Source organism: Chenopodium album, chromosome 5 (genome assembly GCF_948465745.1).
Source record: "Chenopodium album chromosome 5, dcCheAlbu1.1, whole genome shotgun sequence".
In the NCBI taxonomy this organism is placed as follows: Eukaryota; Viridiplantae; Streptophyta; class Magnoliopsida; order Caryophyllales; family Amaranthaceae; genus Chenopodium; species Chenopodium album.
Genome location: NC_137838.1, coordinates 4743299 through 4757065, shown reverse-complemented (window position 1 = coordinate 4757065; position 13767 = coordinate 4743299). Strand labels below are relative to the sequence as shown.

At 34.7% G+C, this 13767-nt stretch overlaps 1 protein-coding gene and 1 long non-coding RNA gene across 2 annotated transcripts; one reads left to right on the top strand and one right to left on the bottom strand.

Moving 5' to 3' along the window:
- Positions 1 to 496: 496 nt before the first annotated feature.
- LOC145630145 (uncharacterized) lies at positions 497 to 2380 on the bottom strand. The gene is made up of 3 exons (XR_014112015.1): positions 2220 to 2380; positions 886 to 1052; positions 497 to 761 (listed from the first exon to the last, which is right to left on the bottom strand). It is a non-coding gene; the product is annotated as an uncharacterized LOC145630145 (long non-coding RNA).
- A 7340-nt stretch (positions 2381 to 9720) lies between these two features.
- LOC145630144 (putative RING-H2 finger protein ATL21B) lies at positions 9721 to 13363 on the top strand. The gene is made up of 2 exons (XM_081682389.1): positions 9721 to 10510; positions 12780 to 13363. Exons 1-2 carry the CDS (start codon positions 9721 to 9723, stop codon positions 13274 to 13276), a joined length of 1287 nt encoding a protein of 428 aa, XP_081538515.1. The 3' UTR covers positions 13277 to 13363.
- Positions 13364 to 13767: the final 404 nt, after the last annotated feature.

Below are 13767 nucleotides of genomic sequence, written 5' to 3'. Positions count from 1 at the left end.
CTTGTTTGAGTGTTTGTAGCCTTCATTTTTTTTTTTCCTTGCAAATTTTACTGTCTGTGACACATACTTGTGCATCATGCTCTCTACATTCCTGGGTTCCCATTGTAAATTTTAGAAATTGCAATTGCACAAGCCACATTCAAGTGTTGAGAATTGAGATGTACGATTCAATCTCGTCATATTCAGGTTGGCTCATATGACTAATTCCATTAGCCAGCGCAAAATCAAATTGGGTTAGGTCAATATTGGCTGTAGATTTGTAACAAACAATATTGATCTGACCGGAAAATATATGTGCGTTTAGAGGATGTGTTATCTGAGGCTGATATTTTGTTAGGTCTAATGTCAAATAATAAACGAGATCAAATCAGTCACCATTAATCCATTGTGTGATTAGTAGATTTTCATCGGTTCTGTTTATAGGCAGTTTTTACTGAAGGGAGACCATTCATCTCCAAAATGATTTTCACTACATTAGCCGTTATGCAAAGATCACTGTGATAACTCCATAAGATATAAGTTTATTATATAGACAGAAAACATATTTCAGTACATCTGCAGGTTATACAGACCGTTGCGAAAACAACATTCTGAATTTGCCAAGTCCAAATGTGTCTCACACCAATGAAGTTGGAAATGCAGTCTTCAGCTCATGGTCACATTTGCATTGGAAGGATAAGCAAGAAAAGGTTGAAAATGCAGCAGGTCTTTGTTTTGAGTTTTGACAACTTTCCGAAATGAAACTAAACGCAGCCACCCAACTGCAAGGACATAATAGGAGAAAGCTTAATTACTCTGTACTTGTTTTTTCTGTGTCATTTTCGGAATTAATTGAATAAAAGGATCTGAAATGGAGGAACTGTAGTGGGATGGAGTAATTCTTACCAAGATAGCTTCCATCTCCTTGTCTGAGACCGGTGTGCGCTTAGGCTGAAGTGAAGCTTTACCACCCCCTCCTGCAGAGTTAGGTGGTGCAGGAACGTCAGACTTTGATGTTGAAAGCTTGCGAGTGTTCGTGTTTCCTGAAGGTGGCTTTGGTTGGGACTCAACACCTAAAAAAAAAAAAAAAGGAATTCTGACAGCAGGAAAATATTGATACTAATTAAATGGTACATTAATACTACAACAACATGCTCTATCTGAAAACATGGAATCAAGTGGAACTCCTCATACCATGCAAATATGACATTGAAAAACGTCTATAAACATCATTCTTAACAAAATCAAAGGCTCGAAACATCCTTACTCACTTACTCAGTCACTGATTAGCATATAAATCACATCCCTACTCACTTAGTCACTGACTAGCATATAAATCTCAAAATCTGTCCCTAAAAGGTGACAATAGAGAATGCAATTGATAAGGTCAGTTGCAGTATGCAAGTGAACTCTAATGGTAAGGAATCCGAACGGCCGAAACCTTAACAAAGTCACTTACATGAATCAGGCATGAACATAACACACTACAAGTAACATGCTTACAGCTACTGAGCATAATTCTAAACCAAGCTAGAACATCTGCTTTGTTTTTTAACACCAGCATATATATGCTAATGATCACTGTTCAGATTAAAATTAAAAACTCTGTAAAATCAAAACCCTAACTAATTGTGATAATAACATAATTCTAATCCCACTTGCAGTACTGTATTAATTTTACTCCATATTTCGGAAGGTTTAGATGTACGCAACCTTATCCGTGACAAAAAACTTGATCACTTACTTTTTGGCAAGCTCAATTTTGATTTGTGACAAATGAAAAAGTGTGTTCAATAGAAGAAGGAATCTTTAACTACCCACACTAATAAAGCAATCCCAAATTGGCCAATTACGGCAATGAAGTGCACCATAGTGAAATCAAGAATTTTCAAGCCGTTATTGAAGAACAAACACACTAATGAAAAAGCAGAGAAAAAAATATAGGGGGTTTTTTCTTTTCTTTTTTTATTTTTTATTTTTTATTTTTTATTTTTAAAGCTAGATGATGACTGATGATTAAAGCTATGGAATTTCTTAGAATTATTACAAACTGTTAAGAACAACATACCCAGAAAAAAAAACCCAATAATAAAGATTAAAAACAATAAAATTTAATAAATTTAACAGTAGAAGATCAAAGATTACAACTTTAACTAAAATGAAAAGTAAAAAAAATAAAATAAAAATATTGCAAAAAACAGAGAAATTCAGAAGGAAAAACAGGGGAAAAAGGTTTATACCAGAAGTTGAAGAAGAAGGTTTAGGGTGTCTATCAGGAAATTTGATGCGAGGTATCCTCTTCATTCTTCCTGCTTTTCTTCTCACTTTCTCTCTCTCAAATGTTTGATTGTGTGAAATGGATGAAGTGGGTGATAATAATTGGGAGGCTTTGATGACAAAGAATAATCTAATATTTCCCTTTTTATTTATTTTATTTTATACTTCTATATTTTTAATACTATTATTTCATGTCTTTATATCTTTATAGATGCCACCCCCTCAAAAAAAAATCTTTATAGAGGCCATTAAATAAAAATCAACATTGTTTACTCCGTTTTAAAATATGGTTAAAAAGTTATATGTATTTTGAAAATTGAAAGTTTATCGAAATAAATTTAGCAAAATTAGATAATAATAATTAGTGTGTTACGCATAAATTACAAAAGATTGTTAAATGGAGAATTTCAATTTCAATCGTGTAGAATAAGAAATGAAATAACTATAGAATATTGGGAGAAGCCACTATAGTTTTTATAAAAATGTATCTATTTATTTACATAATTTATCTTTCTTAGCTTTACTCCTGTTTTCTTGTTTGTGAACCATTTGTGGGTGATGCTCTTTGAGTAATTTATTGTTCTTCATTTTAATCCTGTTTAGGACAAGGACGTAGCAGAGAAGGAATCTAACAAATAACAAAGCCCAATCCAATAATACAATCAATATAGAGAGCAACGGTTAGTTTGCTTGTTTTGTGCAATAGATTGGGCTGTTATGATTTAGAATTTACTTAAAAAAAAATCACTCCCTACACCCAAAAATATAAAGGGATCTCCAGTCAAGCCAAGCTTAATTGAACATCTTAAAAGACGGGTAGATTTATTAATTTTGAATTGAACTTAACGGACTTTAAATTTGTTATTTATCTAAGCTACATTTTACTAATTTTAAGATTTTCCAGCCCTAGTCTTGAAATGTTGAAACTTGAAAGTGATTAAGAATGTAAACCCTTTGTTTCATAATGTTAGTCCCATATACTATTTTGGGCATTACAAAAATATCTACCCATATTGAATATATTTCATTTATAACTTGAATATATTAGGGACCATGGTAAACATTTCGACAATTTTTATTTTCGAGCGAAAAAAATCAAAAAATTCCAAAATTGAAGGCTAATATCCACGCTTTTTAAGAAATTTTGGAGGTTTCGGAGTCTGGTGTAGAAAAGAATTAATATTTTAGGAGATACATCTCGGGGTACTATAATGTCGTTTGGAACCATATATGATCATTATATGTTGTCATAAATGTTCGTAATAGGCTTGAGTTGATGAAATCCGTGCAAGTTGTAAACCGGTAATTAAATTGGCCGTTTAAAGACAAATCGGATGGTTCCACCAACCCAATTGGACTCCCAGAGGGTATAAGCGATCATGGTAAACATTTCGGGAATTTTTATTTCCAGGCGAAAAAAAGTTAAAAAATTCCAATATTGAAGACTAATATCCACGCTTTTGAGAAATTTTGGAGGTTTTGGGGCCCAATGTCGAAAAGTCTTGAAATTTTAGGGGATACATCTCGGGGTCATATAATGCCGTTTGAAACCATATATGATCATTATTTGTTGTCATAAATGTTTGTGGTAGGCTTGAATTAATGAAATCGGTGCAAGTTATAAACCGGTAAATAGGACGTTTAAAGGCAAATTGGATGGTTCCACCAACCCAATTGGACTCCCGAAGGGTATTAGGGACCATGGTGAAAATTCCGACAATTATTATTTTCGAGCTAAAAAAAGTTAAAAAAAATCCAAAATTGAAGGCTAATATCCACGCTTTTTGAGAAATTTTGGAGGTTTCGGGACCCAGTGTCGAAAAGTCTTGAAATTTTATGGGATACATTTTGGGGTCATATAATTCCGTTTGGAACCATATATGATCGTTATTTGTTGTCATAAATTTTCGTGGTAGGCTTGAATTAATGAAATCGGTGCAAGTTGTAACCCGGTAAATTGGTTGTTTAAAGGCAAATTGGATGGTTCCACCCACCCAATTGGACTCTCGGAGGGTATTAGGGACCACGGTAAACATTTCGGCAATTTTTATTTCCGAGCGAAAAAAAATCAAAAAATTTCTAAATTGAAGGCTAATATCCACGCTTTTTGAGAAATTTTGGAGGATTCGGGCCCGGTGTCGAAAAGTCTTGAAATTCTAGGCGATACATCTCGGAGTCATTTAATGTCGTTTGGAACCATATGTGATCATTATTTGTTGCCATAAATGTTCGTGGTAGGCTTGAGTTAATGAAATCGTTGCAAGTTATAAACCGGTAAATAGGCCGTTTAAAGGCAAATTGGATGGTTCCACCCACCCAATTGGACTTCCGAAGGGTATTAGGGAACATGGTAAACATTTCAGCAATTATTATTTCCTGGAGAAAATTGTCTAAAAAAAATTGCAAAATTAAAGGCTAATATCCAATCTTTTTGAGAAATTTTGGAGGTTTCGGGGCCTGGTATCGAAAAGCCTTGAGATTCTAGGGAATATATCTCGGGGTCATATAATGTCATTTTGAACCACATAATTATGATCACTATTTGTTGTCATAAATGTCCGTGGTAGGGTTGAGTTAATGAAAATGGTGCAAGTTGTAAACCGATAAATTGGTCGTTTAAAGGCAAATTGGATGGTTCTACCCACCCAATTGGACTAACCGAGGGTATTAGGGACCATGGTAAACATTTCGGCAATTTCGATTTTCTGGCGAAAAAAAGTCAAAAATTTCCAAAATTGAAGGCTAATGTCCACGCTTTTTGAGAAATTTTGGAGGTTTCGGGGCCCAATGTCCAAAGTGTTAAGAATGTAGGGAGTACATCTGGGGGTCATATAATGCCGTTTGGAACCATTTATAATCATTATATGTTGTCACAAACGTTTGTGGTAGGCTTGATTTAATGAAATCGGTGCAAGTTGTAAACCGGTAAATTGGCCGTTTCAAGGCAAATTGGATGGATACACCCACCCAATTGGAATCCCGGAGGGTATTAGGGACCATGGTAAAAATTATTTCAGCAATTTGTATTTTCGAGCGAAATAAAGTAAAAAAATTCCAAAATTGAAAGCTTATATCCACGCATTTTGAGAAATTTTTGAAGTTGGGTACGGTGTCGAAAAACCTTGAGATTTTAGGGAATACATCTCGGGTCATATAATGCCGTTTGGAACCATATATATATGTGATCATTATATGTTGTCTTAAATTTTCGTGGTAAACTTGAGTTAATGAAATCGGTGGAAAATGTAAACCGGTAAGTTGGTCGATTAAAGGCAAATTGGATGGATCCACCCACCCAATTGGACTCTCGAAGGGTATTAGGGAGCATGGTAAACATTTCGACAATTTTTATTTATGGGCGAAAAAACTAAAAAAATTCCAAAATTAAAGGCTTATCCACGCTTTTTGAGATTTTGGAGGTTTCAGGGCCAGGTTTCGAAAAAGATTTAGATTTTAGAAGATACATCTCGGGGTCATATAATGCCGTTTGGAACTATATATGATCATTATATGTTGTCATAAATGTTCGTGCTAGGCTTGAATTAATGAAATCGGTGCAAGTAGTAAACTGGTAAATTAGCCGTATAAAGGCAAATTCGATGGATACACCCACCGAATTGGAATCCCGGTGGGTATTAGGGACCATGGTAAAAATTTCGGAAATTTTTATTTCCGGGCAAAATAAAGTAAAAATATTCCAAAATTGAAGGCTTATATTCACGTTTTTTGAGAAATTTTTGAGGTTGGGTACGGTGTCGAAAAACCTTGAGATTTTAGGGAATTCATCTCGGGGTCATATAATTCCATTTGGAACCATATATGATCATTATATGTTGTCTTAAATTTTCGTGGTAGGCTTGAGTTTATGAAATTGGTGGGTGTTGTAAACCGGTAAGTTGGTCGTTTAAAGGCAAATTGAATAGTTCCACCCACCCAACTGGATTCTCGGAGGGTATTAGGGACCATGGTAAATATTTCGGAAATTTTTATTTCCGGGCGAAAAAAATAAAAAAAATCCCAAAATTGAAGGCTAATATCAATGCTTTTAGAGAAATTTTGGTGGTTTCGGACCAGGTGTCGAAAAGGATTAAGATTTTAGGAGATACATTTTGAGGTCATATAATGCCGTTTGGAGCCATATATGATCATTATATAATGTCATAAATGTTAGTGGTAGGCTTGAATAATGAAATTGGTGCAAGTTGTAAATCGGTAAATTGGCCGTTTAAAGACAAATTGGATGGCTCCACCCACCCATTTGGGTATTAGGGACCATGGAACATTTCGATTTTTTTTTTCCGGGCGAAAAAAAGTAAAAAATTTCCAAAATTAAAGGCTAATATCCACGCTTTTTGAGATATTTTGAAGGTTCAGGGCCTGGTGTCGAAATGGCTTGAGATTTTAGGGGATACATCTCGCAGTCATATAATGCCGTTTCGAACCATATCTGATCATTATATGTTGTCACAAATGTTCGTGGTAGGCTTGAATTAAGAAATCGGTGCAAGTTGTAAACCGGTAAATTGGCCGTTTAAAGGCAAATTATTTGGTTCCACCCACCTAATTGGACTTCCGGAGAGTATTCGGGACCATGGTAAACATTTCGGAAATTTTTATTTCCGAATGGAAAAAAGCAAAAAAATTCCAAAATTGAAATCCACGCGTTTTGAGAAATTTGGGATGTTTTGAGGCTTGATGTTGAAAAGTTTTAAGGTTTAAGGGGATACATCTCGGGGTTATATAATGTCGTTTTGAACCATATTTGATCATTATATGTTGTCATAAATGTTCGTAGTAGGCTTGAGTTAATTTAATCGTTGCAAGTTGTAAACCGGTAAATTAGCCGTTTAAAGGCAAATAGGATGGTTCCACCCACCTTATTGGACTCCTGAAGAGTATTAGGGGCCATGGAAACATTTTGGAAATTTTTATTTCCGGGCAAAGAAAAGTAAAAAAAATTCCAAAATGTAAGGCTAATATCCACGTTTTTTGAGAAATTTTGGAGGTTTCGGGGCCCGATGTCGAAAAGAAATGAGATTGAAGAGGATACATCTTGGGGTCATATAATGCCGTTTGGAACCATATATGATCATTATATGTTTTCATAAATGTTTTTGGTAGCCTTGAGATAATGAAATCGGTGCAAGTTGTAAAAAAGTAAATTGGACGTTTAAAGGCAAATTGGATGGTTCCACCCATCCAATTGGACTCCTGGAGGGTATTAGGGAACATGGTAAAAATTTCGGCAATTTTTATTTCTGGACGAAAAAAGTAAAAAAATTCCAAAATTGAAATCCACGCTTTATGAGAATTTTTGGAGGTTTCAGGCAGATTTTTCAATTCGGGTAAACGAGTCGAGTTTGGGTCGGGAAGAGTGAGTCGGGTCAACTCGGATTAATTCCATAACCTATGTGGATCGGGTCATGCTTGAGTCGGGACACGTTGAGTCATACTTTTTATCGGGTTTAGGTCGGGTTAATACATGTCGGGTTACATTCGGGTCAGGTGAACAATAGGTTGGTTTTAATTCGGGTTAAAACGGGTTAGGGTAATTCTCGGGTTCGAGTCGAGTTCGGTTCAATTCAAGAATTTGCGGGTTAGAATCAGGTTGGGTCATTCTTGGGTTTGAATCGGGTTCGGTTCAAGTCAATAATTTGCGGGTCATAATCAGGTCGGGTCATTTTCAAGTCGGGTCATTCTTGGGTTCAAGTGGGGTTCGGTTCAAGTCAATAATTTGCGGGTTATAATTAGGTTGGGTCATTTTCAAGTCGGGTCATTCTTGTAGTCAAGTCGGGTTATGTTCTAGTCAATAATTTGCAGGTTACAATTAGGTCGGGTCATTTCCAAGTCAGGTCATATTTGGGTTCAACTAACTAAAAATAAATAATTATCATTTTTTGACTATAATATATATGGCAATATACTAGGAAACTATATTTTATAATTAAGGAAGATAATTATCTCCTTTAACCATACAACAAATATATATACGATATATAACTCTTAAATTTGAGGATGATGCTCCTTTCTTTTGCTGGCCTGGACTGACTTGGTCTCCCTAGCTTAGACAAAATGCTTTAATCAACAATAATAAAGTGGTCTAAATTACATTTAAGGTGATTTGAAATCGGGTCAGGAACAATTTGAGTTGAATTTAGGTCGGGTCAATAACAAGTCGTGTTGATTTCGAGTCGGGTTAGTAACAGATCGGGTTGAATTTTTGGGTTAGGTGAGTAACAGGTCTGGTAAAATTCGGGTCGGATCAATGACAAGTCGGGTTGAATTTGGGTCAAGTCAATAACAAGTCGGGTTGATTTCGGGTCGGGTTTGTAACAGGTTGGGTTAAATTTGGGTTGATATCAGGTCAGGTTAGTAACAAGTCGGGTTAAATTCGGGTTTTGACGGTTTAAAACGGGTTTGGGCCAATTTCGGTTCAAGTCGGGTTTGGTTCAGGTTAATAATTTACGGGTTACATTTGGGTCGGGTCATCTCCATTCATGTTCGGGTTCGGGTCTCACATACTTGGGTCTAGGATTAGTTTCAGGTTGGGTTTGGGTCACCATTTTTTCGGGTTTAGATGGGTCGGTTAATAATCGGGTTTGAGTCGGTACTTCGGGTCGGGTCAACTTTTGACAGCTCTATAGGTTATACCCCGTGCGATATTAAAATATTAAATAATTTTAATGACAACAAAATTATAGAAATATAATATAAATAAAAAAGGATTCAATACACCAACTAATAGAGAATATAAAATATAGTTAAAAAATATCCATATAATGAAACATATAATATTTTGGACAGTTTTTTAATTTACTAACCATATACTGTATAATTTGTTATAATGAATTGAACCATTTAATTTCTGCTGGAGACTAGATAAAAATTGAAATTAAAAAACAAAAGGGAGATTAAGTTTGGCCACGGATTAATAATGTATTAAGGGATACCTCTAAAGGGTCTAATCCAGTCCTTTCAACCTTATCCACCTAATCAAAAGCTAACACAACCAATAATCACAATAATTGCCAAATCTCTAATGCAAATTTCCATAACTAATACATACAATTATATATTAACCCAATTTGTTCTACTTGTTAGAGGATAATAGAGATCAATTGTATAGTATATTTAATTATGTATGATACTTTTATGCTAATAGGATCTCCTGAAATTAATATACATGCAATGTCATCAATGTCATGCATAATGTTTATTGGTGCATATTTATGCCAACTTGGCCGCTTGTGTATTTGTGAACACACAACTAATCTACTCATTACTCAATCCCTTTTCTCGATTAATTAAATATACCATTTGAGAGTGACTAATTAGGATTAAATAATCATTAACAAACCTATAATAACATAGTTTACTTCTTCAATCAACCCCTCATAATTTGAGCAACAAGTCTTATATGTATACAAAACAACAACTAGCTAGTTCTCTTTCTAAATTTAAATCATGGATCTAAACACACTAATAATTAGCCTTTTATTCTTTCTTCTTACCTTCATTAGCAACTTCCCTAACAAGGTGATGAGCAACAACTGTTCCATCTCCAAGTGTGGTGATTTCTCCGGTAGCCCGACAATCCGATTCCCTTTCCGGGTCAAGAGCTCCGATGAAGAAGAACCCGACTCTTGTGGGCACCCGGGTTTCGACGTGTGGTGTGATGAAGGATCCAAAAGCTCCCTTATTGAGCTTCCAAGGTCAGGAAACTTTAGTATAAAAAGTATAGATTATGTTGCACAAGAAATGTGGATAAATGATCCAAATAATTGCCTACCCAAAAAACTCCTAACTTTTAATCTTTCAAACTCTCCTTTTGTTGGAATTTATCATCAATATTTTTCCTTCTTTAATTGCTCAAAAACCCTAAATACCACCAAAAATAACACCACAAATAATTTAAAAGGTCTCATAGGTCCAATCAAATGCCTTAGTGGATCACATCATTTTATTTATGCAATCCCTTCAAATGGGACTAATAACAACAACTTTACTACCACATTTTTGTCACCTTCAAATTGTTCCCTCATTGCACCTTTGGTTAAGGTTCCGGTCCAATGGCCGCCTTCTTTACACAACAATAACACATATTCATCTTTATCATCGGAGCTCCATGACGACCTCCGGCTGTCTTGGTACATGCCGGAGTGCCGGCCATGCGAGTTACGTGGTCAAATGTGTGGATTGGAGACTAATAATAGCGGTTCACAAGTCATAATATGCTCAAATATTCCGAATCAAGGTACCCTTTTTAGCTAATATGTTTCTTTCTGATTAGTTAATCTTGCTTATTTAAGTATAATCGTCATCATCTTGGTGGGTTTGTGTTTGAGAATAGAGATTAGAATCTTTCCTTTTAATTTTAGGTATAAATTACTCAGAATTTACATAGTTATTGCAATATAATCCGTTTATTATAATACAACTTGGGTATAGAAAATACATATAAATTTTGTCTGTTTATTTATGGACCAGTAATTTGCTTGAATATTTAATCATGGATAATTAGGGTTTTCATGAAAAGCATTAATCTAAGTTGATATGAACAGCCCCTTATAATCTGGGAAAAAGAACTGTTGACTGTCCAATAACTTTAATTAATTAAGTTTAATTACCGTATATTTTGCCGGCCTTAATCTGCTGCTTGCATTAAAAAAAAGATAAATAATCCACTTTTTTCGGGTTTGATTTGTATTAACATGAAGAAGATTGAGGCAATGAGAGGATTTCACATTAAACAAGATCGGATGATTAACATTTAACAATGCACTTCGTGATAATTTTTCTGTTATTTTTTGAATGCAACATTTTAACTTTTACACTATATATTCACATTTTATTATGACTTATTTTAATGATTTATAGTTAAGGGAAAAAAAAGGTATGTGATCATGTTACTCACTTGTCAAAAAAAAAATAAAAAAAATAAAATCTTGTTACTCAAATCAATGAACATAGAATACTTTTAATTAATTTATCAAGTTTTCAAAATTTAATTTTTTGACTATCAACGATTTTAATGGTTAAATATATAGGAAAATGCTAACGAACGCCCCGAGAGCTTTTGGATCATTCATAATCTATACTTTTTATACTAAAGTTTCCTGACCTTGGAAGCTCAATATGTCACTCCAAATCTTATTATACACCTGTCTCATTCCATACACTACCATAGGACAAATTAACTTATTTTTTCAATTTTTGTAACCTTGTTCTTAATACAAGTTATTCAACTCAAAATCTACTTGATAATACGTTGAATATGTATTAGTATTAAATTTTACAATATAGTTCGAAACCCTATAGATCTTCCTTTAGCTAAAAAAGCCTGCCTTTTGACATAGCTTTTTTTTTTTTATCTAACTTAGATGTGTTTTTCAAAAGTGCCTAATAATCAAAACTATACCGCTAATGGACAACCATCCACCCAAACTCTTATTTTTCAAGAGGGGGTAATTAAGAATGCAGGGTTCGACAATGTTATGAAATAGGACCCTTTTTGGGACTTTGAATTTGATTGAGGAACAATGCAAAGCTAAATGAGAAAACAATTAAAAATGAACAAAATAAAACACACAAGATTTATAGTGGTTCACTCAAAAATGAGCTACATCCACTTTTGGGGAGATTGGAGCTTGTATTACTCTTTAATGGAGGAAGAATTACAATGGAGAAAGATGGTGTTCTTGGTGAGCTAATTTAAGGTCTAAGTCTCACTTATGTTTCTCTCTCATACCCTCTACAATGAAAAACAAGAGTATATATAGTGCAAGATGAATCGACGGTTAAGATTACATCCCGAGCAAAATAAGAAGAAATCGCAGCGCTGGAACAGGGGCTCGAAGGTTCGACCGAACCTACCCAGAGTTCGGTCGAACTTAGTGTGGTTCGGTCACACCACCATAGGTTCGACCGAACCTACTCTAGAAATGAAAAGAGCATCAGTTCTGCCAAAAGGTTCGACCGAACCTATTAAATGGTTCGGTCGAACTCCCCCTGCGCGGACAGCACTTCTTTAAACAGTCATAACTCCCTCGATTCTTAACCAAATCAAGCTTATGACCAGTCGTTGGAAAGATCTTGAGAAGAGCTATCACCTCCAACTTGAATCATCTCAATATCACTTCTAGATCTTGAGATATGCTCATTTTAAGTCAGCCCTTTCCATGCTTCTTTGCTTAAAGCCCCAAACACCATAATACTAAAGCATATATCAACATGGAGCATTCGAGGCACACATATAACAGACAAAAATATACTGTACCAGATAAATTCAATACAAAGGCCATCAAGTAAGCTTGTTGTACTCCAAATATACGAGTATAAACTTGATACAATGGATCTAGACAATGCGACTATTATTTTTAAACTATAAGTGTTATTTCCTTCGTTCTTTTTTACTTAACCTACTTTGACTTTTACATTATTCACAACCCATTCTTTGAATTTTATGAATAATATATGAGGAAAAACATATTCATGTTAGAATTTGTATATTTTTCGAATTTCAGGTATGGTTGGGAAATTGCCCATAACCACCTTCATAGCAGTGATACTAGTGATATGCTCACCAACACTAGTTTGTCTAGTGGGCTCACTAATTATTTGGGTTCGGGCTTGTCTTAGACGTAGGAGTTTAAACCGCGATTTGCAACTCGAATCAGTCGTCACTAATGGGCCTGATCGTATTGGAGAATTGGGCCTTGCAGAACTTAACATAGAGTTTGCAAGGCAAGTAGTTCGACTGGGCCTGAACGAGGAAGCCAGCCAAGAATACCGGCCCACTATTGTAATAAGTGAGATAGAAGAAGTGGGCCAAGGCCCAAATAGGGAGAATGAAAATGCATGTGCAATTTGCATGGGAGATTATAGAAGGAAGGACAGAATTGGAACTTTACCTGTTTGTGGCCATTATTTTCATGCAAATTGCGTAAATAAGTGGCTTTTATCTCGTGGTAGGTTTGGGAAAACTTGTCCAATTTGCAGGACTCCAGTTGATTCATCATGACAAAAAAAAAAAAAAAAAGAGGAATTTTTTTATGTAGAGTGATAATAATTGTTGCTTGAAATATTTGTATTCGATGTATCATAACATATAGTTAGAAATTTAGAATTATTCGATGTACGTTACAAGCTATACATAAAGATGTAAATCTCACAAATTATACATGTCTATTTAGTTGAAAATTGATCTACATCATTTTAGGAAAGGAATCATAGGATGGAGGGCACACGGCACAGTGACCTATGCTTAAAGAAGTTTTAGAGTAATTTTAGAATGATAATGTCATTATCCATCCTCGTATGTTACTAAGACTTCTCAAAATTTAGTTTAATTAACAACGGCTTACCAAACACTTTTACACAACCAGTTATTTAAACACAAGTTAGTCAAATCAGCTAATATAACATGCTGGTAACTAACTATGTGTTTAAGTACAATAATGGTATATTGGTATGAAGATATATCATGAAATTCACATTGGACAAGTGGACAAC

Excerpts from the sequence above, each read along its gene's own strand:
- LOC145630144 (XM_081682389.1), top strand. The coding sequence starts at position 9,721 with ATGGATCTAAACACACTAATAATTAGCCTTTTATTCTTTCTTCTTACC. Across the intron at positions 10,511-12,779 it reads CTCAAATATTCCGAATCAAG|GTATGGTTGGGAAATTGCCC; the intron begins GTACCCTTTTTA and ends TTCGAATTTCAG.